The 26,777-nt window shown below is 44.7% G+C and overlaps 1 protein-coding gene across 1 annotated transcript in view; it reads right to left on the reverse strand.

The window, feature by feature from the left end:
• Window positions 1-26,777, reverse strand: part of EDRF1 (erythroid differentiation regulatory factor 1) — a 1,702,580-nt gene that overhangs the window by 957,266 nt on the left and 718,537 nt on the right. Inside the window, exon 12 of the mRNA XM_069611509.1 lies at window positions 25,781-26,041. Coding sequence (XP_069467610.1) covers window positions 25,781-26,041 — 261 coding nt within the window. The remainder of the gene's footprint in view (window positions 1-25,780; window positions 26,042-26,777) is intronic.

Here is a 26,777-nt window from a genome sequence, read left to right on the forward strand (position 1 = left end):
GGGGGGTAAACAATCTGTAAGTGTTAAGGTAGTTAAAAGTATAGGTGAACAATTCTCTCCAGTAGTTCGGCAGAACAGAAACAGAATGATAGCTGGATAAATTAAAAACATTTAAACCAGGCTTTTTGAACAGTGAAATAAGAACAGAATGTTTAAAGTCTGCAGGATCCTTTCCGGGAACAGGAGAAGCCTTAAACAAAGTAATCAGGAAAGGTAAAGGATAATGTAAGGACGTAATCAAGGATCGGGGCACATCATTCAATGGAGAAGCACTAAAATTAGAGTTTACAATAAGATTCCTAGCAACCCGTTTGGTGATACAAGAGAAAGATGTCCAACCCCTCTAAAACGGAATTACTACTGCTGACCAATAACACATAACCCCCTAACTTTCAGACTTGGCTCTTCGCAATGAATCTCGAGGGCTTCACACCCCAGCTGACCACTTGCGCCAAGTCCCTTGGGTTCTACATTGATGAAGACACAAACAGATTGGTAGAGATCACCACTAAATTCACTTTGAGGAGTGAGACAAGTCATCCCTCAACCGGTTAAGATGGTATGGCAAAATCTGATGGTGAAATTGGGTAAACAGACAACACCATGCTCGAGATACCATGTGCAAAATCTTTTCCACTTCTTATAAAATGTTTGTTAAAATTATCCTTGTGGGTGGGAGAATATGCCTGCAATCTTACAACATGGCTAAAGCTCTGAATTCATAAATTCAGGAGCCACACTCAGGTTATGGGATGCTGGTTCATGATGCATGATCCTGCTCTCCAGGTTATCATCAGATGAAGAACAATTAGCTCCTCTTGGGGCGCAGTTGTTGAAGATCTGGATCAGGTTAGGGACGCCTGTATCATTCGTTGTGGCTGCTGTGCAAAACCCTCGCAATGTGTGGTAGGGTAGGATAATCAGACAAAAGCTGACTGTATCTGCTGGTAGATCCTGGGCAATTGAATTATCTGGGGTGGCAAAGAGATCTACTGAGGGTTAGCCTTGTGTGCTCAAAACAGTCAATCTAGTCCTGTTTCAGTTCACACTCATGGCATGTTGTTGGATCTCTGCAAGGCATCATGAAGATCCAAGCAGCACACTACCAGCTAACTGTCCTCCGTAAAGTCTTAACCTTTCATACCCATTCCAAGATCTAGTCATATCCCACCTGGACAGTTGCAACACCCTACTTGCAAGAGTCCCAAAGTCCATGTTGGCCCCTGCGAAAGCATGCCTCATCAAAAGCCTAAGACAACTCAACCTCATCAACCCATTATCACACCATTCTTCAAGGAGCTCAACTGGCTACCCATTCAAGGACTCATGTTCAAGACTGCCTGCATTATCAACAAAGCATTTACAGCCAAAACATCACTCGACTTGGCTAAGAAACTAACTACCTCCGAAGGCCAGCACACCAACAGAAGTCACAACACTGCAAGGCTGTAAACAAAGAATTGTAAGAGGGAAAACAGAAAAAAGGTTTTCCGAGCAAGTTAACAATGCAAATAGGATTGGCCCTCTCCACCCTACACGTCAATGAGTATGGTGAAGTCAAGAGCGTGATCACTCCATTCAACACTATTTCTCCCGTCTGGAGTTCCCTCTTCTCTGCTCCTAACAATCCCAGTTTCTCTACCACCCTCGGACCCTAATCACATCCCTGAAGTGCATCCCCTTTGTGCGTTGCGCAGTTGCTTCACAGCTAGGTGTAAATACTTTTCTGGTATCGCGCTTATCTAACAATAATCTCACTACTATATTCAGTTGCATAATTTTACATTTAAGGATTTCTTTTGTTCGACAGGTTTTCTTAATACATAACATAGCTCATCAAGTTTGCTGACACGTCTTTCGAACTTGGGTTGTTTTGAAGGCATTACATTACATGAACTCCTCTGTACATCATGATCATATCACAATTAATTCGTAACAGTGTAAAGCTAAATTTCAGAATATTACCATTGAGGATGTTGAAGAGAATGAAGGATATAAAAGAAATGAACAATAAAAAGGAAAGAAAGAACAAATAATGGAATATTTGCAATTTTATAAACACATATGCTAGTGTCAGTGTTAAAAAATCATGAGTTAACTATTAGTGCTCTGTTAGTGACCTTATTGGATACTAAAACAGTACAACAATGGTATCTTAATGAAAGTATCTTACAAGATAAAGTTGCTAACCCTCACCCCTGCCTATTTAAATGTGTCAATTGACCAGTATAATATACTGTTGTCAGTGGTCAATGGTAAGTATCCCCATGAATCGTCCATCTCGGTGCAGGTTTAGTGAGAATTTGTCCCTTTAATTGAGGGCTCACCGTTAAGTCTCTCCCTCGTGGGTATCTCTGTTAGATATCAATTGCCTGAAAATAATAAATACATTCATCTATGATTAGCTAACTTGGCCATTAACTCCATTAGTCCTTGGATGAATTTAGCATTTATAAATAATGGAATTGTGCTCACCTTACGGGCTGTAAGGATGCATTCAACTTTAGTGTGACAATTAAGTGTTCTCAATCTCTGCTATACTTCTTATATGATATTTATCAGCATCTAGACATGTAAGAATAAAATCAAATACTAAATTGTTAGTCCAAAGTTTGTCAATGTTAAAGATCGGATTACATATTAAGTATTATGTGAACCAATGAGTTACTTATGTCATTGGCTGTCCTCCACGCTGTGTTTTATGCCGGTCGGATCAGCGTTCAATGCCCCGCGGTCGCCATCTTTCAACTTTATTTATACTTATGTAAACGTGTTCGCATTAGTCTTTCTTCACTTGTTAGTTTTAAAGAAACTTTATAATTGAATTATTATAATTTTATCTATAATGCACTAAAATTAGTATGTAGCACTTTAGAATATATTTATAACAATGTATCTGTAAATGTAATAAATTCAGTCCTCCTGACATATTGTTTGTCAAAAGCATAATAACGTCTGTGCGTACCTTGTTATGAAAGATGCTTGACAATTGTCAGTTTTATGTGTTCCCAGCTGGTGCTGTGGAACACAGAGAACTCCCGATTGCTACGGGACATTGCCCGAAGGTTCTCCAAAAGCGAGCGCTGCTCGCTGTGACTCCTGACACCTATCCGGGAGGAGAGATTTGAACGAAGACCAGCGCAAGGAAGCACGGCAAATCAAAGCAGCTCTGATGAGTACGAGAGAGAGAGAATACCCATACCAGGGTGCTCTGGGGCAAATATAAGACATTTGATGTTCATGCGCAAGCCAAAAGAGCATAAAAAGAGGGTTTGGAACCAGAGTAAAGCCAAAGGAATCGTGAATAAATTACGAAGTGATTTTAAAAGGATAAATCATGAAAAAGGTGCCAAGTATTGGGGAAATACAACAGCCAATATTGAATACCGAACTAAATAGATATGGAAATCAGGTGAACTTTGTGCACAAGTGGAAAACGAATAAAGTGCTATGTTGAAAGAAGTGGAGTTTGTTGCAAACAGTAAAAAACAAAGTCAAAACTTTTATGTACATTTATGAAATGAATGAAAAGCAATTGTGAGAAACAAGTTGTTGAACTCAAAGGGGCAAGTTAAATTCATGTTGTGGCAAAGCCAAAAGACTGGAAGAGAGATATAAGGGCGACCCTCTTTTTTGTAAGGGGGCTTGACTCAAGAGGGTGGTAGATACTGTAAGTGAGAAAAAGAGTCAAAACTACCCTAACCAAAGCGTGACATAGGGTCACCAGGTTTTGCAGAGGAGCTAGGTGTCGTACACAGTTTCCACGAAAGACCATTATTGTTAACACAAACATTGCTCTTCTATGGTTAGGGTTGCCGTGCATAGTTAAGAAACTGTGTGCGACAATTTCTAGCCATAGAAGAGTAATGTTTGTGTCAACAAAAATGTTCCACATGTAAACCAAACTATCGCGAATGCATTCCATCAATTTCAGTTATTCACACGCACCAGTAGCTGTTAAGCAAATGTGCACCTATGTTATCCAATCCACATTGTTTCAAAATAGTTGTCTATTTGAGCAACATGATAATGCAGCAATTCACATGCATCAGTAGCTCCCACGACAATATGAATCTCAACATTGTGTCTCTTACAAGTGCTTGTAAAATATGTATGGCAACTTCACCATAGAAGAGCATTTTGAATAATAATGTGTGTTTTTGTGTTAACAAATAGGTTTGACATGAAAATCAATGTACCCCCTTTCGTGACGACAAACACTACTCGCCTTGGGTAAACACTTCAGACATTAAGCCTACTTTGACATGCGCAGACTGTACAGCGCCTTTCCATTACAACCTCGGCTCCCGGGACAGCACACTACTCCCTTTGGACATACGCGGTCCCCTGCTATCCACGGACACACGCACAACGTGATCATGTAATCACTACAAGACATGCGCACTACACCCCGACAGTGAAACAGCTCTTTTCTCACTGTTGGGAAGATCTCCATGCAAAAGGTAATTTTTTACGTTTCCACTCGAGACTACTTTTTGAATCTTGGCTTTTTACTAGAGCATAGCCACTCATACGAGCATTTGTCACACCACCTCGTTAGGTTGCCCACATTAACACCATGCACGCAAAGATCTTGCTATGACACAGCTCTTCTCTCACTTTTCATAAGAGCAGCGGCCGTCACTCCCGCCCTGCATGCAAAGAGTATAACTTCATAATTTTACGTTCCCACACGGGACTACTAATCGAGTTTTGGCTTTTAGTTACCAGATCACAGCCAATTCCCCCCACGAGCTTCTGTCACACTATCCCGTTATGTCGGCCTGCATGTCATAGTTTAAATTGACACTATGCACGCTAAGATCTTGCTACTTCCCCGACATTTTCACTATCCATCTGTGCTCTCAATTGTTTGAATGGCTTCTGCTATGCACAGATCACACGTGGGACTTACCATTAATCCAGCTGGACCAACACCTCCTAGACCAGAGGCACCCTCACAGGCCTGCACTCTAATCAAGTCCCTGTCTACACAACACGATTCTGGCTCAGGGCCTCCCACCCTTCCTTAAGCATTTTTGTGGCCATCTGCCACCCCATGATTAATAACATTCAAAAAATGTTTACTTTAGCTTCAGGCCTCTGACGTTTGCAGACAGCCTCCCAAACAATTCATCTGCTGGACAAACTTTAACACGACCAAGGCGGCTACTTACCTGCACATGGTAGGTCCCCTCTTTTGCAGTTTTTAGCATGGTTTCCTAGACATCAATCTCTGAACTAACCCAGTCCCCTATCATTCATAGGTGGACGCCCTTCTATTAACATTGACCCGACTTGAAATCATTGTCCTGAAGACCGTTCGGTACTTTCACAGCAGCGCTGCTACAAGTTTTACAGCCACTGCTTCTCTCCAATCTATACCGAACCAGAAACACAAAATTGTGTGTCGACAATGTTAAACAATGTTAAATGTATTGTCATTTAAAACAATACTTGAAATATATACTGTTTGTCACTCTGCCTACTAACTCACAAAAACGCAGACAAAAATATGCTCAATAATGCATATATTCAGCGCCACGGCGCAGCTTGTAAACTTGTTTTGTTCTCTGTTAGTGTAAAATAAAAAAACCCTTTTGCTGTCATTCCCGCATCCGTGGGTTTTTTGTCTATTGAGCTAGCAGTTACCTAGCTCCTCTGCAAAACCTGGTGACCCTATGTCACGCCTTTGGTTAGGGTAGTTTTGACTCTTTTTCTCACTTACAGTAAAGCCAAAAGACTGCCAATATACAAATGGCGAAATGCACGTTGTGGTAAAGCCAAAGAACTGCCAACATACGAGTGATGATCAAGCCCCACCGTTGTCAGAAAGAAACCACAGCAAATGTAATCTGTTGTCACTGGTGCTAGGTGGAAAACCAGTGTTACCCACAAAGAATTAAAAGCATAATAAAGTGTCATGGGTTTCCGGTTCCATGACCTGTAATGGGTCGACCGTGTGGTCCTATAACTGTGCCTAGACCGATTAGCCCAACTAGGGAAAATAACAAGAAGAGCCCAGAGACCAATGCTGTGTGATATAAGTGCTGAACTAAAGGAAAACATTTGTTTTGATACAATTCATATGGAGGGTATTACTCAATTTGATCGATTTTAATTGATCGAATGGTACATCTGGCCGAAATCAGCCAGTACCATTCGATCAATTAAAATCAAACTTTGTACCCTATTAAACTTGCTTTCCTTGTACCCAGATTCTTGTTTAGCACTTGGGACGAGTTGAGACACTGAGTTAGTGACATCAGACAGTATCATGTTGACTTTCTCAGTTTCTATCGGTGATGGTTTAGCCCCGACAGAAGAGCAGGTCGTCATTGGTGGGATTGGGACTTGGCAAACTTTACTTTCTTTGGAGGAGAGTGTCAGTGCCCACAAGCCTGAGCTCTTCCTTTAACAGCCATTTCAGATTGTAGAGAAAAAAAGATTCCCGGATACAGAGGTATGGTCACTTTAAGTATGGCTGCCTACTCTGGACTTTGAGAACTCAAGCACATAGTTGGAGGGTTGTTCGATTCCCAGATATAACCTTCCTGAGTCACCTGATCAAGTAAAGAGGGGAAAAAAGCTGAACCCAATGTGAGATGCTCCTGAGAACAAGCTGCACTATGCTTCACTTGACAGTGCAACAGTGTCTCCTTAAATAAAAGTCTGCTTGGGGACCCGTATCTTGTGGGTTGTGAACCCCCTTCCCATTGACCTAACATACCAGATCCTGCTGACATACGTCCTCTAGCTTCAGGATAACAATGGTGGCACAAACTCTTCCAAGGTTTACTTGCATATTCCCAGAGGGAGGGATCCCAATGCGGCAGGTGGAGAGCCGTTGGACAGAGATTCTTTTAATAGTGTGTGGGCCCTCCAAACCATGTCCAGACTTCTAGCCCTGCTATTTACTTTCTAATATTTTCCATAGAAAGTTAATCATCATCTAAGAAAAAATTAAAGTTACTCACTGTAACGAGTATTGGACAGTCCATTCCCTTCATAGTGATGGGATAGCCATCCATGTTGACAGGTCCAGAGGCTTATTTACACAGAAGCCCCCTTTACTTTGACATAGTCAGAGCCTGGGATCATGCATGCATGAGTGCACCATCATGCTAGACTTGCCAGTCCTTTTACATCCACCCAGTCCAGGACTATGGACAACTAACTTTATTGGCTATGGAGGAAGGGCATACAGATGGAAACAGTTCTATCAACTAAGAGTAGAGTTGTTCCTATGTTGTGTAATATTAACATACTCCTACATCTTGTCCACTTTCGGCCAAGCTGAAAGATTTCATATCATTTAGATTGGATGGGAGATTTGCTCAGCCTGTCCGAACTGAGTGTCTTCCCTGGAGCCCATATTCATACAGCAATGCTTGCAGAAATCGAATATGTGGGCTTTGTAAGGCCACAGAAACTTAATTCCCCTGATTGCATCTGGATGAAGGCCATTGGGGGCAGTCTGTTTTTAAATTGTGCATGCTTACTTAATACAGGAGATCACCCAGCTGGCAATGGAATGTTTTGCCTTTTGCTTCCTGGTTCGAACTGTACTGTAATTTAACAGCAGTCTGCAGTGGAGAAGAACGCATTAAGAACTTCTTTGTACGTTCTTTCTGACAGATGTTTCTCTCATGATTCCTCATCTGTGATATTTTTTTGTCTCGAGCGCAGCTGACCACCAGGTTGTGCAGCACAGCTCTGTGTAGGCTCTTCCAAAGGACTATTCGGCCCGCGCCCGATTTGACATTGTGGACATTATATAAAAGGAGCAGGATGGAAGGGCGATAAGGAATCCATGGGAGGAACATCCATCAGAAATAACATTACTGAGAGGTAAGTAATTTGTTCTTCTAATAGATTCCTTCTTCGGACAGATTCCTCATTTATGATAGACTCCCACAGCAGTATGTGTATTTTAGGGGAGGGAGGGGATAAGAGGACACCACCTAAACCAGAAAGATCTGGAGTACTGCTCTGCCAAAGCGAGTGTCCTGCCCCGAAAGAGAACCTAAGCAGTAATGCGTGGCAAACATTTGCAGAGAAGCCCATGTAGCCGCTTGGCAAATGTCCATGATAGGGGTCGCCCCACCCCTCTGCTGGGCACAGGGAGCCACCAGACACCTGGTAGAATGAGCCCCGAGACCTTCAAGCACATCTTTCCGAGCCAGACCAGAGAATTCTGAGATGCACAGAATGATCCACTTTGACAGGGTCTGTTTGGTCACAGTGCTGCCAGCATGGGCACCATCATATCCCACAAAATGCTGGTCATCTTTCCTGACGTTTGTCATCCGAGAGACGTGGTAGCAAAGGGACTGCACCAGGTCCACCCCATAGAATCACCCCACCACCTTGGAAAGATGAGGTGGAGTAAAAAACACTAGAAGATGGACCTTTGAGGGGGATAGAAGCCTCAGCTCACCTTCGGGAGGAAGGAAGGTCTCACTCTCGATGTCACCGTCTTTGAAGAAAACCATATAGGGGGATTTAACAGTCAATGCCTGGAGCTCCCTCACCAGTCTCAGGGAACTGATGGCAACCAAGAAAATCACCTTAGGGGTGAGCAATCTAAGAGAACATGTATGCAAATGGTCAAATATGCACCCATAAGGAATGTCAGCACTAAAATCAAATCCTACGCTGGAACACCAAACTGGCCTTGTGAAAACACAATCCCCACCAAAATTGCATCACAGCAGGAAATGTGAAAACAGATAGCGGCCAGGTACCCCTTAACAGTGCCAATGTGCAGGTCTGTCTGTGCCAAGAAAAGCAAAGAACCGAAAACAGTGGATATGGGACAGTTGCAAATGTCCAGATTCCTCCCAGAGGCCAAGTCGAGAACTTAAACCACCTGCAGGAATAAATAGACTTCGTGGCAGGCCTCTGAGCTGAGGGACGCACATCCATCAACAAGTGCCACTCTTTGTATCTCAGCCTCTCAGCCTCTCAGCAGCCAAGCATGATGTTTCTAGCTGTTTTGGTTCGGATGGAGGACCCGCCCCTTCCAAAGGGGAGAGCAGAACCACCGTCTTCGGAAGGTGCCAAGGATGGCAAATGGACATGTCCAGCAACTCCAGGTAACAAGTTCTCAGAGTGATCAAAATCAACATGGAACGGAGCAGGTGTAGCTTCCACCCATAGCTCTCTGCAGAGGAAATTCCCTGGAGCAGAACAACTCGTATTTCCAGTTTACACAGGAAGCAAAAAGGTCCACTTGAGGAGTTCCCCCATAGGGAGAAGATCTCCTCCAGAACTTCCTGGCAGAACTCCCAATCGTGGGAGGCCAAGTCTGCATGCTTAAGGCATCAGCTAGGAAATTCTCTGTTCCGCCAAGATGTGCCACTATCAGAGATACATCACTCTGCTAAGCCCAGAAACACAGTCACACTGCTTCTCTGCATGGAAGAAAGGACCCCACACTGCGTCGCTTATTGACGTAGTGCATGGCTACTGTGTTGTCCATCCGGACCACTGTACAAGGGCCCTTCAGAGGGGATGAAGGCAACCTGGTGCAGCATGTTTGTGATGGAGCCGTCAATCCGCTCACTGTCAGATCAGACAGGTAAGCAGCCAAAACTTGTTAGGATACATCATTGACAGCATCAGCTGAGGACAGGGTTGTAGAAGCAACAGGTTCCCTCCTATGAACCACCATGCAAGGTCTCAGGAAACTTTGCTCGAAACCTGCAAAAAGTCTGTCATGTTGCCCTGAAACTGAGACAAATGGCAACACAGAAGCCACTGAAAAAAACTCATGTGCAGTCAGCCCTCTGGAACCACCAGAATGCAGGAAGCCACGAGATCCAAAAAGTGCAGAATGGCTGAGGTAGGAACTTGTTACTGAGATTGGAGGGTTTGCTTCATCCGGAACATGTTCGCCACTCGATTCACGGGTGGAAAAGCTCTGCCCAGGTAAGTGTCCAAGACCGCTCTGATAAACCAGGGGGACAGATGGCGAAACCCTGGAATTCCCGAAGTTCAGGGAAAAGCCTAAGCTGTGCAACCGGCTCCATGTATGGAACAAATGTGGAGATGCCTGGTCTGGGGAGCAGGCTTGGACGAGCCAGTCATCCAAATAGGGAAAGACATGAATACCCTCCTCCTGTGGCGAGCCACGACCACTGCCAGAAGCTTGGTGGAAACCCTGGGTGCCAAAGATGGCCAGAACAGCAGCACTTTGAACTGGAAGTGGCAATGGCTCACAACAAATCTCAGGTACCTTCAGTGCTTGATATGAATAGTCACATAGATGTAGGCATCCTGAAGATCCAGTGACACCAAAAAGTCCTGTTCACTGAGGGCTTGGAGAATCTGGGCTAGAGTTAACATCTTTAATTTCTCCTCGTGTAGGAACAAATTTAGTAGACGTAGAGCCAGGGTGAGACGCAAGCTCCTGTCCTCCTATGGAACAAGAAAGTAAACTGAATACCAGTCTCTACTTCGTTTTGAGTGCAGTACCAGTTCTATCGCACCCCTTGGCAAAAACCGATTAACCTTGTCTCAGGGGTGTTGCTAGGTCTGGAAAAGACCTGGGGCTATGCTAATGTCAGAACTGTCGGGACTGGGGGCTAGGTAGCCTTTCGGTTGTAGCTCCTGAGATTCTATCCGGGGCTACAACCAAAAGCCCAGAGGCTATACCCATCTTAGCCCGCCCCCTAGCAACGCCTCAAGGAGAGAGTCCTGTGGCAAAAGAGGGCTAGACGGAGGTTGTTCTGGAGGGTGTTGAGTGAAAGGGAGACAATATCCCTGGGGAACGACCTGCAAGGCCCAAACATCAGACGTGGTGCAACACCATTTCGAGCCAAGCGGGAAATTCTCCCTCCCATTGGGGTCTGATGAAAGAAGTGCTCTTCACAGGGTCTTTGCACCTGGGGTGGCAGAGGGCACAGCGGAGGCGCAGATCCCACCTCTGGGAGCACCTCTGGCAGGGGCATATGAGGCATTTATTGCTCTAAAGGGCAAGACTGTCCTATGCAAAAACCCTCTTGCTCTCTCTGTCCGGAGTCAGAGAAGGAAAAGTGGATGTTTTCAGGTTGGCAGTTGCAGCCCGTACCACCAAGAAAGGCCTGATCTAAAGAAGCGTGGTGGTGCTTTTTTGCCAAGTCTCTGTCAAGTTAAGAGGGGAAGGCAGGTTTTTTCAAGGCTTCCAACACTGGGGTCTCAACTGCCGGGTTTAAGGGCAGAAAATTCCCTTTTCAGGGACCTTCATCCAGGATGTTCATAAACACGGGCTGAACTTTCGGCCTGGAAGGTGCTGACAATCCTTGTGTTGGCACCACTTAAACTATCAGCCAATGGCATGAGGCCTGAGGTTTCCCCAGAGTCAGCGCCAGTAAAATATCCAACTCTGGGGACATATACAGACCACTGGCCTCCTGCAAGTCAGAAGCCAGTTCCAATAGTACTTCCCCCACTTACCCGAGAACTTCTCTGGGCAGTCCCTCATCCCTTGGGCGCATACGGATTCCATTTAAAAGCAATATGCTCTCCCCTCTCCACGAAAATGTCTCCCATCTTCAACATAAATTCCCCCATATGTAGAGCATACTCCACACCTTGTGGATCAGGGTGATGGGTGACAGGAAAAAAGACAACATCCCTCCCTGGTAATGCTGAAAGCATACACCAGACACAGAGGGTCTCTCCCCCATCTACATGGCTTAAAGCTAACATTAAGAATTTAGGTGTGTTTCAAACAGATCTCTTTGGGTGGCGGTTCCCCAATATCTCAAAGGTCTTAAGCACCAGCTGGGGTTCCCATTTGTGAGTTTGGTAGAGTAGACTATTGATATGGTATACATGGTGTTGGATTCTGCCACAAATGTTAAAGCGATCATGTGAATATTCTGCTGATAGCCCACTCGCATATATGAAAACCCAGTAAGCACATTCCCTGGGAACTAGTGGCCCCATTTGGTCACACAAAATATGCAGGTCGGTGTACCCTGGCCTTGACAAGAGGGGACGGAAGCCCCTCTCAGTTGAGGGTCGGAGACCTACCAGAGAGAAATCCAAAGCCAGTCCTATTCCTGTGTTGGATGGTGGCAGTTGAGAGGACCCCAATTCCTGCTCCGTTCCAAGTGCCAGTCTGTTTCTGAGCAGTCCATCTTTGCCTCATGCCATGACTTCTCTACAAGTGTTTTTCCGGTTGTTATAGTGATCACCTCTCGAAAGAAATTACGAAAAGAGTAAGAAAACAACCAGAAACAGCAGAATGAAGAAACTATGTTCAGCCCCACACACCAGCTGCAAAAAGGACCAAGACCCAAACTCCAGCCGACGGCACCAGAGTCCTCAGGAAATAGCCACCAGCAGGAAAAGACCAGCAGACAAAGAGGGGCACAATAACATCCACAAGCAACGAACAGGGAAGCTGCTGAGTGATGCCGAGTAACAGCAGCAAGCACATATAGCCGTCACTGAGCATGGATTTGGGACACCTAGCAGCATAGTCAACAATCACCAGGATAAACGGATGTAGGAGAATCTAAGGGACTTGCAATGCCTATCCCCACCCTCTAATCTGGAACACCTACTACTGATAGAGATACCAAATGAGCTGGGATCTTTGCTCCACTTTTGCCAGAAAACTGACAGGTGGGGCAGCTCTTGCAGTGGCTTTCTATCTGTACCCCCATCCTAGGTCAGTAGAAAAAACATGCTTATATCCTCTCTGTGGTCATCATTGTTCCAAGAGGACCCGCAAAGAGGACATCATGTGCCAACTGCAATTAGAAGGATCCCAAAGACTAGGGGACTACCAACCTCTTACTGTCTCGAGCTGAGGACTCTATGGGTATGCCATCATCTAAAGAAAGCCTATGTTTCCCAGGTGGTTCACCCACCAACTGGTAACAAATCTTTCTTGTGAGACCTTCCAATGATGGACACTCTCGTTGACCCTGGCTGAATTCTTCCCTGGGTGGAATCTCAGGCCGCACCTCTTCCTCATCAGGTTTGGGTGCTGGGTCAAGTACATAAACAGCAGTTGCAGGCAATTAATGGGTAGAAGCTTTCTTCCCCTTTTTTGAATCTTTGACTCTTTGGTTTGGGCTTGACAGAGGCAGCCTTTCTTTATTGAGACCTACCACTGGGTCAGCTACAACACCTAACTCTTAAAGGCCATTTCTCGGCAGAATTCTACCTGGGACGTGCCTCTGGATGCTCACAGGAATCCTGACTACTCCATTTACAGCTGAAGTAAAAGGAATTACTGAGAGCATCTTGGGGGGGGGGGCCATCAACCAATGTGGAATCCACCACAGCTTGGCTTGTCCCAGACAGCAGTGATATCTCTTCCATCTATCAGTACGCTATCCTAAAAATAGCACTTAGCATTATCTGGTATGGCTGTGTAGTCTTCAGCAACTTGTTTCTCCCAGGATTGTAGGGACACTAAAGTGAGCACAGCTCTTACACCTTTGGGCACAGAGTCTGAGAAGAAGGATGCCCCTGTTAGTATATACTTCCCTCATCAAATGGAAAGCAAGACCCAAGGACTGGCCCCAAAAGTCTTACCCTACATCTGGGGTCTCCCTTCACACAATGACTTGTTCCACAGATGATAAATATCCTACGGATACGTGAAAGAGAAACTTAGGGTGACCAGTCTCTTGTTTGAGATGAGGAGTCGTCCTACCCTTGCCAGGACCTTCATGTGGCTTACTCCCTTATGCCTTTTGTAGACCGTATGGGATCCAGTTTTATCAGACCTACCCTCTTTCTCTTTATGCGTTTTCCCTTCCTAAAATGTACGAGATGTTTTGTTCATATGGGACACCCCATGGGAAACCCACAGGTCAGCAGCAATAGCACGTATTATAGGATCTAACTCCTTTGAATCAGCTAAACGTTGCTTAAACTCTGAGGAACATGAAGCTAAAATGTGCTCAAACATGATAAGATTCATCATGCCAGCAAGGTGCTTAACTTACAGTCTTCAACCCACCCACATATGTTTTGAGGGAGTAATTCAAAGACCCATATAACATTCCTCTTCTTTTTGTGGTCTCTAAACCTCTTTAAGTACTGGGCTGGATTTGTCCCAAACGGGTTATGTTAGTTGAATTTGCATCATCTTTAGAACTTCCATAATTGCACTGTACCCACTCCGAGGAAGACTGCTGAGAAGTCAATCATATCAGCCTCAACACCCTCTTGTACCGCACATGCACATTCAAAATGAGTGAACCATTCTACAATAGCATTTTTTTAATCATGCACACCAAGCAGTTCCTTAGAATACCTAGGATGAAAGGAGGGCCCAGAGCCATTCCAAGAACTTCTGGAGTAGTTTCAACCTCCAGACAGTCTTGCAAGCTCTCGCTGAAAAGCCCCATTCATCTCATTCTCTACTTTGTCAGACTCCAGCTTAGCCAACTTGTGCTGCAAATCCAATTCTCTGACCCCAAGCTTTTTACTCTCAAGATTAACAAAAGTTTCAGCATCAATAGTATTGACACTTTTAACAGTTGCATTAGAAGAGCCATCATCATCAGAAGTATCACTTGAACCATTGTCATTAATAGTCACATGTGCAGATCCACTACCACTGGGTCACGCACCAGCATTAATATCACTAGACATAGGCAAAGCACTTTTCCTAAATGTCTGATGCTCTATGCACCAACTCACTTTTTGTACCAGAATTATGCAAACCTCTTTCAAAACACAATTTCTTAAGACATTTGTCTTTGTGTCTACATGACATATGATAGTTTATTTAGAACGCGTTTAATATCCAGAGGTTTCTAAGCGCGGACCCGGGTTTCGGAAATGTATTGCTCTGTGTCGTCTTGCTTCCAAGACGAGCACGTTGCCGCTGAGCTATCCTCCCGAGAGGTTTCAATAAGTGTACAGGGGTCAAAATTAAGATTGCAAAAGCAGGAATAGCTTCTGGATTTCCAGCATTATTCAGTGACCAAGAGCTACCAATGGGTAACGAGTAGCTGGTTCAGCAAATATAACACTATTATTTATGATCCCGATGTGAGGGAGAATTCTCTGTTTAGGCTGAATTTCCTAACCTAGTGAGTCCCCCAGCAGCTTTGCTGGATTTCTGGAGTTTGTTTTTTTCTCCTGCCAAGAGTGAGACTCTTTTTCTCCCACTCTTGGACATGATTTATGGTGTTCCTTTGACTGTTAATGTGTTTAATGGGCTATGGGGTCCTTTACTCCATAGGGTCTCATGTGTTTTTACTATGTGTGTTACACAGCACCCTCCGTGCAGTGACACAGGGGTGTCATAGTGACACCCCACCATAGACTCCATACCCTGGGACTGACTACTGTCTCCCAGGGCATGTAAAGTCACCATTGGCTTAACTAGTCCCATATTATGAACAGAAACCAGTACAAACCATCATATTGTGGACGTACTGGTCGGGGCAATTCGATTGCCCCAGGGTCTGTTAGTCGAGGGGGCACGTCTCTGTCCCCCCTGATCGAGTTTTGGCTGGTGGCAGTGGATACTACTTTTTATATTCGACCGCAAATATATCCCTATGGGATTTTCCCATTGTTCGAGGCTACCAACTTTAATTATTTAATTCTCATAGCCTCCAACATACCACTGGTTATTTATTTAATATTAATTCGCCGGTTGGTATTTTTTGCCAGGACTCGATTCTAAAATGGCGTTTGTGTTCTCTTCTGTGACTCCAACCCAAGTCGAGCCCTTTGTTCCACTTTTGGGAGGCTTCTCCACAGAAGCCTCCAAAAGTGGTGCCACTCTGTCTGGGTACCACAGGGGATGTGGGAGGGGGTTTAGGCACCCTGGACTGAGTTACCTTGGTAACTCAAGTCGCACTCTTGTGTGATTGGCCCAAGTGGCGAGCCGGCCGGCTCACCACTTAGCATGTTTGATTGACAGCTAGGCTGAGTGAATGGGGGTGTGCTGCATAAAAGCAGGGCTTTGGGGGACTGGAACTTCAGAAGTCGCCACAGGACCTGAGAATCCGACGAGGGAAAAGCTGAGCCGACCTGCTACGACGACACCACCGGTGGAGCCCTGCGGAACCGACTCACCACTTCCCGACGACAGAGAAGATCTCCCTGCTGGAGAGTCTTCTTCCCCTGACTGGTGGGCACAACCAGTTTACCTTCTTTTCCTCGCATCCCAGGACGTCTTGTGGTCGAATTGCCCGTGCCAAGCACCCCAGCAACCAGATAGCCACTTACCACTGGACCGCGAACAAAAGGACCGCTCCTTTTAACTGAGAACTCCGCGGCTGGTTTCTTCCCTGGCAGGGCAAAAGACTCTTGTCTTCCTCCCTGACGAGATCCTCTCTTCCCCCGCACGAAGCACCGACTTGCATCCGCTGCCAGGAACAACTGCCCCCGCTGGAGTATTCTCACCACTTTAAGGTACCGTGTCCGCCAGGCCTCCCTTTCTAAAGATTGCTACAAGGTAATAATAATCCCTTAACCTTCTGGACTGGGCTGGCCGCCTTGACCATCTAACTGGTCCCTTTCTTTTGGTCCAACCCTTTCTGAACCTTTTCAAGACTTTTGTGCACTTTTCAACCGTGTGACCTTGGACACATTTTGTTCTGATCCTCTTAAAGTGGAACCGGCTTTCTGAACTCTAACTTCACGGTTTGACTCTGCCTTCCTCTCTTGCTGTGTTCTTGTGAAAGTGTTGGGATCTGTTTCAATTTATACTCTGCTTTTCTCGCCCTTTTAAACCGAATTATTAGAGTGCCATCTGCATTAAGCGCTCACCGCTGTCTGAAAATAAGTGGGGCTTTACTTAAGACTTGTCTAATATTCTTTTAAGGGAGTGTATATCTTTTAGTGACCGTGTTTTTGAACTGCTTAATATTAGTGCCTGTGTGTTTTATTAGATGTGGTTTTAAATAAATAATTATATCTCTTTTACACCAAGCTCTGGTCATTGTTTGCTTGTTCTACTGTGTTCCTTCTGACCTATTGTGAATACTCTGTATACTGCCTAACTCTTCTTGAGGGAAGCCTGACTGCTCAGCCACAGCTACCAAGTGAATCTGTGTGGTACAGACTGCTACCAAGTGGGTTTACTGCCAAACACCTGTAGTCTTAAATCTTTTGCAGTGGTCCCAGAGGGAACTGCACAGGTTTCTGCCTAACACCCTAATGCTTTAAATGTTGAATAGATGTGTACTAATGTGCATTCATAAATTGCCCCAAACACACAAAGTTAAATTCAAATAGATTTGTTTGTTCAGCTTCAGTTACCCTGTGAGCCAAAAGTACCTCCTGGTAGCTGTTGGTATCAAGTTAACCAGGCTCTTGAAAACTAAAAGCAGGGGCTAAATAGCTCCCAGCTCCCCTCAATTTCGAAACCCTGGTGTGCGCTTCCATAATTGTAGTAGTAATAGCACTTCACAGGCCTAAGACTTTTAAAGTTAAGAGTTCTGCGTAATAAGCACTATAAGATCACGCCACTGAGTACCAATCACCTTATCCCACTGCTAAGCACCAATTGTTAAGAGGTATTTTCAGAATTAGCCCTGTTGTCAGATTCCGATAGGCCACCCTATTCTGGTGAATAGGGAAAGAAACGTATGTCTTGCCAAACTCTATCTGGGTAGTATGACTGAGCAGCAAGGCTTAGATTTAGGAGAGGAGAGTGTGTGAGTGGTAAAGGGTTCCGTTAAGCACGTGCAAAGCACTCTTTATAACACAAGTTGGGCAGAATGCATAAAACTACAATTATTTATTTAGTGCTTAGACAACCACTTATCAATCAAAAACCATACGTATTACACAAAAAACATTAACTACTATTATATACACATGCACTTTTTGGGTCCTGGTTATATATGTGAGGGGTCAGAAATGTGAGGCGGACAACTTTGTGAAGGTTTTTCAAAAGATGCCATTTTATTAAGGTTGGAAAAATGTCTTACTATCCCTACCCTAATGAGGTTTTCCCTGTCTAAAATAAACCAACGGAAACACTCTGACAAAAGGTTTCTGTCCCTCACACTTAACAAGGTAATATATGGCAGTTCAACAACAACGAATACAACAGTTAAATTCACACAATAACCAATGCTTCTCCCTACTGGTCTGGGTGAATTCCCCTTCGCTAGATGAAAGCAGGATTTTGTTTAACAGTTCCAAATAAGAATAAAAGGAAATCCTGTCTTGTAATAATTTGCAATTCGGCTCTCTTTGTTCCAATTTGATAACACAAAAGTTCAAGATTTGTAAATTCCACTTCAGTTCTCTTTTGTTCCACTTCAACGTACAGTTTATAAGTAATCAACAAAGTACTTGTGGCAAATATCTTGAAACACTTCCTTTCATCAATGTAGAATAGTTCCTTAGTTCATTGGTTTGCACAACAAAGTCTTTGTCAGGATATTTCTGCGTCAGTTCACAAAATCACTTGACAATATAAAAAACTTCTGCAGCATTTCACACAACACTTGGCTTAGGGATAATAATTTGTCAGGATGATTCTGCATTAATCCACAAAACACATTAGTGGTTTCTTCAACTTCTTCAAGATATGTAAACTACACCACAGTACTTCAAAGGACTTCCACCTGGTCCACTCACTTGCCAGGCCTACTACAACACTGTTCTTTGTTCTGGTGTACTCTCCCTGTCAGCACAGATTAAAATACTACGATATTCTCTGACCTGGTGTACTCCCCTGCCAGACCAGAACAAAATACTACTTAAAAGTACTTTTACAGTAAAGGTCAAGTTTAAACAGGTTAGCAATGTCGTTTGCTCCACAACATCACGTATTGTAAACTCTTCAAGGGAAGCAAGAACCACCTACTGCTGTTTGTTATAACTGTGGGTTTGCCACACACTGCAGGTTATGCTCCTCTCCCTCTGAATGTCTCCTCTCAGAAGGGCAGCCGGCCTGCCACTCCCGTTTCTTCCTTTTAACATCAATCAACTGCTGATAAGAATTTGGTTACAGTTTCACAACTCTTCAGCAAAGTGGGTTTAAACCATGTTCTCTTAGAATTTCCTTTTTATTTGGGCAACCGTTTTTACCATTGTTCACATTCTCACTTGCCTTTTTCGGATTTGGGCAATTTTGGTTCCTTTGGAATTGCCTATGTATGTTTTTCTTTTGGCTTGGGCAATGATTGTTTCTCCTTGCTCCTATGGATATTACCTTGTTGTTGGTTTTTATTGGCCCCACAATGTCACAATCACACCTCTATGGTATGATAAGTTCTTGTTCCTTGCATCCAGACCCTGGGGGTTGACAAGTGCAGGAGGATCACCTGGGTGAGGGGTCCTCTGGGAGTGGGGGGGGGAGACACAGTATCCCCCTCTTCACAACACAATCCTACCCAACACTTCCTCCACCTTTATAGGTTGTTGAAAGTTTTGTCCCATTGCCCGCTCCCCAATTCAAACAGTTAGCCACATCAAAGGGAGATGTAGGACAACAGACAACACCCTATAGCTCACAACAACAAACTTGTTCCCCTTCTTCTGGAAAAACAACTCCCACAATTCCTACCTCCACTTTAGAAATCCCATTTACCAAAACACTGGGACGAGGAAGAGGTGAAAGGGAGCTATGAACATTACCCATAGAAACCAATGCACCAGGGAATCAAATAGTCAGTCGCCATTTTGTCCCAGTAATGAGGCTAGGCAAGGTCAGGCCTCCCTTTTCAATAATTCCCACCTGAAACCTGTTAAGCCTCCAGGTCAGTATAAAAGGAGGAGCACACGGACACATTTTGAGCGAGCTGGGGATGTTGTATGGTGCACAGAAGCCGAGAGGATGTAATTCGAGCTGGAGAGACCCTGGAAGGCCTGGAGGAAGAAGGACTACCTAATTGCTGGGCTTGTGAGTACAGGGGAGCAGGGGAGGCTGCAGTGTGGCGAGGGAGTTCTAACTCCAGGGAGCCAAACCAGGGACAGCTTGGGGGGGGGGGTGGATCACCTGGCAGTGCCCACAACAGAGCTCGTCCCCTGGGCAAAACCTGAAAGCCCATGCCTTTCTTTTGATTGTTTAAGGCACTTAGGTTTAGTCACCCTATGTTTCCTAGGGTCATCCAGATGTGGACCCCTTGCTCAATGTACTGAGAGAGGCATAGCTCCAAGTCACTGATGAGGTCCAACAAGGCTGAAACATGCATGTGGGGTTGCTGTTGGTACTCTTGTTCAAAAGAGAATTGCCATAGCATTTCGGTGCTAGACTGCCCACATGGGTGGGACAAAGACTGATATGCAAATGGATATTTCCCATCTGTGAATGGTACAGTGGGCTAAAGTGTGGCTGCAGACTCTCGAGTGGGTACCTTCCCAAAGAATATGTCATTTAGGCGTGTTCGTTCTCACAGAGGGGCGCCCATGAACCTTGCATCTCTTGTGTCTGTCTTCACTTGTGATACCATGCCTCTCTTACCGGTCACAATGTAACTGGCGTGCGCGTCCGCTCACCTCGCTGCCTCCAGGTTTGCTGCCTGCATTTCCCTGTGCAGCCTGGAGACCTTCTCTGTGCAGCTTCACACGGCCAGCTTCTGTCAATTTCAGAGCTCTCCTAAATTCTGCAGCTACTTGGAGCTCGTCCGCCCCCAGTGCTCGTCTGACAGTGGGAAAAGCTGCAAAAGGGTATACTCGCCGCTGCGCAACCTCTGCAGCTGCAAACCTGAGCCTGGGAGACTGTCTCAGTACCAGCATTACAGTTACACACCACTGTGGTGCTGGTGTCTCTGCTCCGGTCTGCCTTCTGCTGCCACGTGGAGTTGGAAAAGCTACTCCACCTTCTACTACTGCTCGCTCTTAATGCCTGCAACCGAGGGGGCTTTTTATGCCTCCTAGTCTTCTACTGGTGGGGGTCATTTTCCCTAATTAATTGCAATGTGCAGTTCTGTGCATCTGCACTCCTCTTCCTCGTCCCAGTACTCTAGGAATTAGGGAAGTCCCCAATGTAAAATTCAGTTCTTTCTATGAAATAAGCACCATTAATTTGACCACTCGCCTCATACATATTCACATAAGGGAGTCCCACAAGAATTCCACGAAATATATGGCTTTACAGAAAATTGGGGTTTCTCAGGATAAAAATTGGTAACACTCAAAGACTTCGCTTCCTTAGTTCTCTGAGACTCGTAAGAGCTTTCATTTCTATAAATGTCAGTAACCTTAAAAGTATTTTTCTTAACTTTTCTACCTGACCGATTATGACTGTCTTCACCCCTTATTCGACAGTAAGATTGAGAAAATAAAGGTTCCTGCTGACAACAAGCCTTGACATATTCCGGTATTAAGGATATCCCCTTCCTTGAGGAAGACAAATGCTGCATCTCATCCCATAAAGCCCTCCTTTTGCCCTGGGGGCCTTCCACTCCCAGATGATCCAACCGGCTAATGCCGCCCCCAGGGTCAGGATGCGTCTGCTTTTCCCTGGCCACCTGAGAGGAGACCCTAGGTAGGGTTACTGTGAGGACTCGGCAGGATTCATCACATAGAGCACTAACATTTTACTTTTGAATACAATGAAAATTATGTTAGCAACTGGAGTGTAGCAAAGTCTCATGCACCGAAGATTCTTCCCCCTGCTCCTCCTCACCAGGATCTTCTGCAGAGCTATCCTGGGTGTCCGGCTTCTTCTTTCTGCGTGGTTTCTTGGATTCCTCCCCTTTCCGTTCCTTCGTTCGAAGAGGTATGGGCAAGCTGCGCCGGAGGCCAACTCCATACAAGAGGGACCCCGAGGAGCAAGCCCCTGTCAGGGGAAAAGGCCTTGCGGCTACCAAAGAAAATCCTGATCAATGTCAAAAGTTCCTAAGGGATGTCCCAGTGCTTGAGCATACAGTGCTGTCTGCAGATGAAATTATTCCCCGAGAAGTGGTCTTCTTGACAGGCACAAACTGTTGGATCTGATGTGAAGACAGAATGTAGAATGGAGGGAGCAAGGAAGCCAAAAGGGGGAGAAGCCGTAAGTAGAACTGGAGATACAGCGAGAGAACCATACACTGAAAGTCCAACAGAAGCAGACGCGATATCTGGAAGGCACCGCAGAGAGACTGAAGCAAGGAGGTAGTGAGCGGCAATAGGGAGTCGCGAGGACGGGTGAAAGAACTAAAGAAGGCAAGAGACGGTGCGCCGGGAGATCCGACTTCCATGGGGGTGAAAGAGACAGAAGCAGAGCGCTCCGGACAGCGCTGGAAGGCTGAGCAAGTGAATCAAAAAACTAGCGTCTTACCCGGAAAACGGCAGGATTGCAATGCACAGGATAGCAAGCCAGGAAACCATACGTAACTGGCGTTGGCTATCTTGGAAAACCAATAGACTGCATCAAGAGTGGCAGTGGAAACGTAACGGTACTCTAGTGGAGCCACCATTGATGCCAGCATTACCAAGGGCAAAGCATGACACAAAGCAAGTAAATAAAGAAAAGGGTAAGAACCAAATTAGAAAACTAATATGTAGGAAAAAAGGAGTTAGAAATACTATACACTGCCTTATAAAATAAAGGCACTGCACCTTAAAACGTCCTTGTCTATCTAGAAAAGAGACAGCCTTGTGCCCTTAGAGTCGGAGGCCCCAATGTGGTTCTTTTCACAACCATAGGCACCCTAGAAAGAGTCTGAGCAACTGTTGGTATAGCCAACAGGTAGTTTAATAACGCAAGTAAAAAAGTTCTTAGCACAATTTCCAGCAATCCAACCACCTCAAAGGAAAACCTGGGAAGGATCCTTGACCATTACTTCCCCAATCACGGTGAGGCAATGGAGAGGTACGGCAAATACTTTACGTCTGTTGAACCCTATGGGAGGTAGCCACAGGTATGTTTACTATCAATCAATACCGTGATTCACTCGGGGTCCATTTTGGCAGCTCCTGAAAATCGATCGCCCCCTTGAAAAGGTGCAGGCGTCTCAGGTGCACAGGTCAGTTGTCGTCTCGGGATTTAGATCTGGCTAGTCTGCGGTTCCACACTCTAGCAAGACAGTTCTAAAAAAGTGGACAGCAGGATGACCTTGGCACTAAGAAGAAAGTATCATCATGTTGTCCACGACCTCAGAGGACCCCAAAGACATGATACAGGTAAAGATCAGCAGTGGCCACTTAAATAAAAAAGCAGAAGATAACCTTCATGGCGAAAACAAAGTAGCTGATCCTGCAAAGCCCCTCTTGGTGCTAGATAGATGTAGGCCTCTTGGTTCACATTCAAGGGTCTGTGGAGTCTCAAGTCTGAATTAGGGACAGCAACTGATGCAGCGAGGTAGCCACGAGGAAGCTGGTCAGCCCACTGATGATACTTTTGAAGGATTCCAAGGGCAGGATGCTCAAACAAGGACGGAGACTTGTTGTTTCCACTGGTCCATTGGCCGAAGCACTAACAGGCCTTCTGTAGATCAGAAAAGTAGAAAGGCCTTGCCAGGACAGTTGAAGAAGACAAAGTTGGTTGGCTGCAGCAATGTGTTCCACATCTTCAGCGGGATGCTCCTCTTCAGAGGTCATAGGTTAAATGGAGATCTATTCAATGGCTTCAAAATGACTCCTTTTATATGAGATTACATCTGGAGTCGCCCCAAGCCCACCAATGGTAAGTATCTGCACCATTAAAATTGGCAGTGGCTATCCATGATTGGACAGCTGCTGTCCACCACACCTGCCCAACAATAGGTACTTTGGCATGGATGTGGACTGGGACCTGACAGTCCCAGCCCTCACATCCATCACAAACACACTCCACCGTTTTGCCCAGGAAAGCTGGAGCTTTCTCCCAGAAAGGGCTTACCATATATGGCAAATATGGCTGTGAGAGGGCAGGGAGAAGGCAAAAATACAAGATGGCCAAAGCACAGGTGAAATTCTTGACGTAAATCTCATGGAACAGGCATTTTAAAGTGTATGCTACCCTAAAAGGCATTAAATGGTAAAATGTAAAAGTGGTCTAGACAATTAAAAGAAACACGCAAGAAAAAGATCTGCTGCCACCAGCCTGTTTTGGACACATCATGCAAGTAGCCAGTAAGTTACGAAAACAAAGTTACAGGAACACAAAGTATCTCTAACGCACCTCATTGTAAAGTGACGGGTGTAATTTAAAAAGAAAAGAGAATTCCACAATGGAGAACAGAGTTCCCTTGCACTGGTAGCTATAGGGACTGATCAGTGCCCGCAAAACAGACGACCAAGATACCCATGGAGGGAAATCAGCAAAGAGAACATGTTTCCTAACATCTGCGCAAACAGCACCTGCTTTAGAGGTGGGGGAAATGACCATTAGTGCAGATTTACTGGGATTAACTGCTCAGTTGAATGAAAGAGCTTGCAAGGGAAGACCTGCCCAAATTCAACATTGATTCTCTTTGCAGTCCCCACCGAGGTATGGGGAGGAAGGCTCTGTCTGGTATGCCTAAAGGGATGCTGAACGCAAGTGTATCGGCGTTGGCACAGAGGTGGAAATCTACAGTGCTTCCCACCAGACAGGAACGGTTATAAAAGATGTGGGATAGATTTTTCTGTACACTTAAACGAAAGAACTGTTGTGAAGAAAGGAAGGGGAAGGCTACATTAATATATAGGAAGTGTGAAAGAGGATACAACTGGATTGGTCAGGCTTATATTTATAGGTTTTTTTCAATGTGTTATTTTAACTTGTATGTGCCTTTTCTGTTGGTTTATAGTGATATGAATGATCAACTTTTGATTTCTTTACTTTCCTCGACCTTTTGGAAATTAATAGTTTTCTGAATGGAAGAAGTTGATGTGATGGATTCTCTCACATTCATTTGACTTTGATCATAAAAGGCTCTTGGGGCCTAGTCAACTTTATGTATATATCTGCTACATGTCATGAATCAATGACATTCAGATTAATTTGTCAAACCTTTCGGATGGGAGGGGTACTGTATATATATATTGCTTGCTATTTTTCAACTGTTGTATACTTTTACTCCTTTTTATTGATTTTTCCTTTGTACATCAATAGAGAGAACTTTAACAAAAAAAGAACTTGTGGAAAATCAAGATGGCAGGAAAAGGCCTGGGGTACTAAGAACGCAACTTGTGAGAGAAGCCGGTTCCTACTAACAGAGAATGGCAGAGAAAAAATGTACTTTAACGGATATGATATGTTATTTATAACGTGCTTTATACCCAGAGGTTTTGAAGCGCGGAACGGGGTTCGAACCTGTGGTGCTCCGTGTTGTCTTGCTTCCAAGGCGAACACGTTGCACCTGAGCTATCCGGCCGACATGGAGGAGCCCCTGAGGAGATGAAGGAGGCATGTTTGCATATGCATGCACCATTTAAATGTTTAGTGGTAGGCTCTGGCTAAACTGCTATATGAAGCCGCTCCTGTGCCCTGCTACTATATGTAGTAGGACGATCAGCTATGGGGGGAAAAAGGAAACATCTTCATGTCGGAGAAGAAGCTGTCCATAAAACATTCAAACAATTTTGCTTTCCTCGCAACCATGAAAGCTTATTCATGATTTATGCACTAATCAGAAATTGCTGAGTTATAAAAAAAGATGTGAAGTAATAGAGACTGAGACCAAATCTCTACATTTACATAATGGATTTAGAGATATACTCAATACCCATATGGGAGCTGTAGGCAACAGTTCTTTGCACTTTACATTTCATTCTGGTGTAGAACATATGCACCGTTTAAATTACCTGTTTTACCCTGTAATGAAGACAGTATGCATGTTTGTATGTAACATGTATATATTCCACATTTGTGCCCATAACTGCATCTCACTTTTCTAGCCACATAGCAGTCTTCTTGCCCTCCAGACCTTTTCAATATTCAATTAAATGTGGTTCTTACTCTTATCTGATGGGTGGATTTATATTTTTCTGGTACAGAAAGCTCGCCAACAGACTGGATTACTGCCACAGCTTTACAGTCATCTGGAAAGTCTGAACTGGCACCGTAGGATCCGTTTTCGTCACTGTCGGGCAGTTCCTCTTCCTCCTCGCTGTAGCTCTCATCAGAATTCCCATTTGACGTGGCTTCTGCACTATCTTCCTTTTTTGGTTCATCGAGTTGAAAAAGCTCAGAAAGCATATAGTTTGCTGATGCAATAATCTAAAAAATAAGAACACAACATGAACGACATGCCAATCGCACACTGGTTACTTAAATGAAGAAAATATATGACCATAAATATTATTACCATTTGTGAATAATCTCGAGCAAAATATGCTTGAATGTTTCCAAACCACTAATCACATCAAAAACCAACTGTTTGTTGCTATTAAATAGAAAATGAACGTACAATACTGACCCACAAGGCCACAAATTAAAAACTCTTCATTTGTTCCAGGCGTGGTGTGAGAGACCTGAAGGTGTCTCACCCACTAGTCCCCGGGGATCTTTCATCCAGGTGGCAAGGACATGGTCACCGCTTTTGGATCCAGTTTCTGGGGGTGGACCTGTGCGGGAGGATCACCTGGATGAGGGGGTTTCGGAGAGTGGAAGTGGGACACTGGAGGATGAGAAGCGGTATCCCCTTCCTTGAAACACCTTTTCCCATCCTACCAGGTAGGATACCTAGGAACACAACCCCCACCCCTTTTTCCGACACAAAGACTTTCTCACGGACAGTTCATTGTGAGCGACAACAGACTAACACCAGAGCCGTAAACCTGACATGTCCCAACACAATGGTCAGGCAATTACGGATTAGCCACACCTGACTTCCATCACACTTCCCCATACGTATAAAAGGCGGAGCACGACAGCAAACTCTGAGTGAGGCAAAACATACGAGAAAACAGCAGTTCCAAGATGGCAGTTTAATACAAGGAGATATGATATATAT

The sequence above is a fragment of the Ambystoma mexicanum genome, chromosome 8, assembly GCF_040938575.1.
Source record: "Ambystoma mexicanum isolate Mex_15411 chromosome 8, UKY_AmexF1_1, whole genome shotgun sequence".
NCBI classification, from domain to species: Eukaryota; Metazoa; Chordata; class Amphibia; order Caudata; family Ambystomatidae; genus Ambystoma; species Ambystoma mexicanum.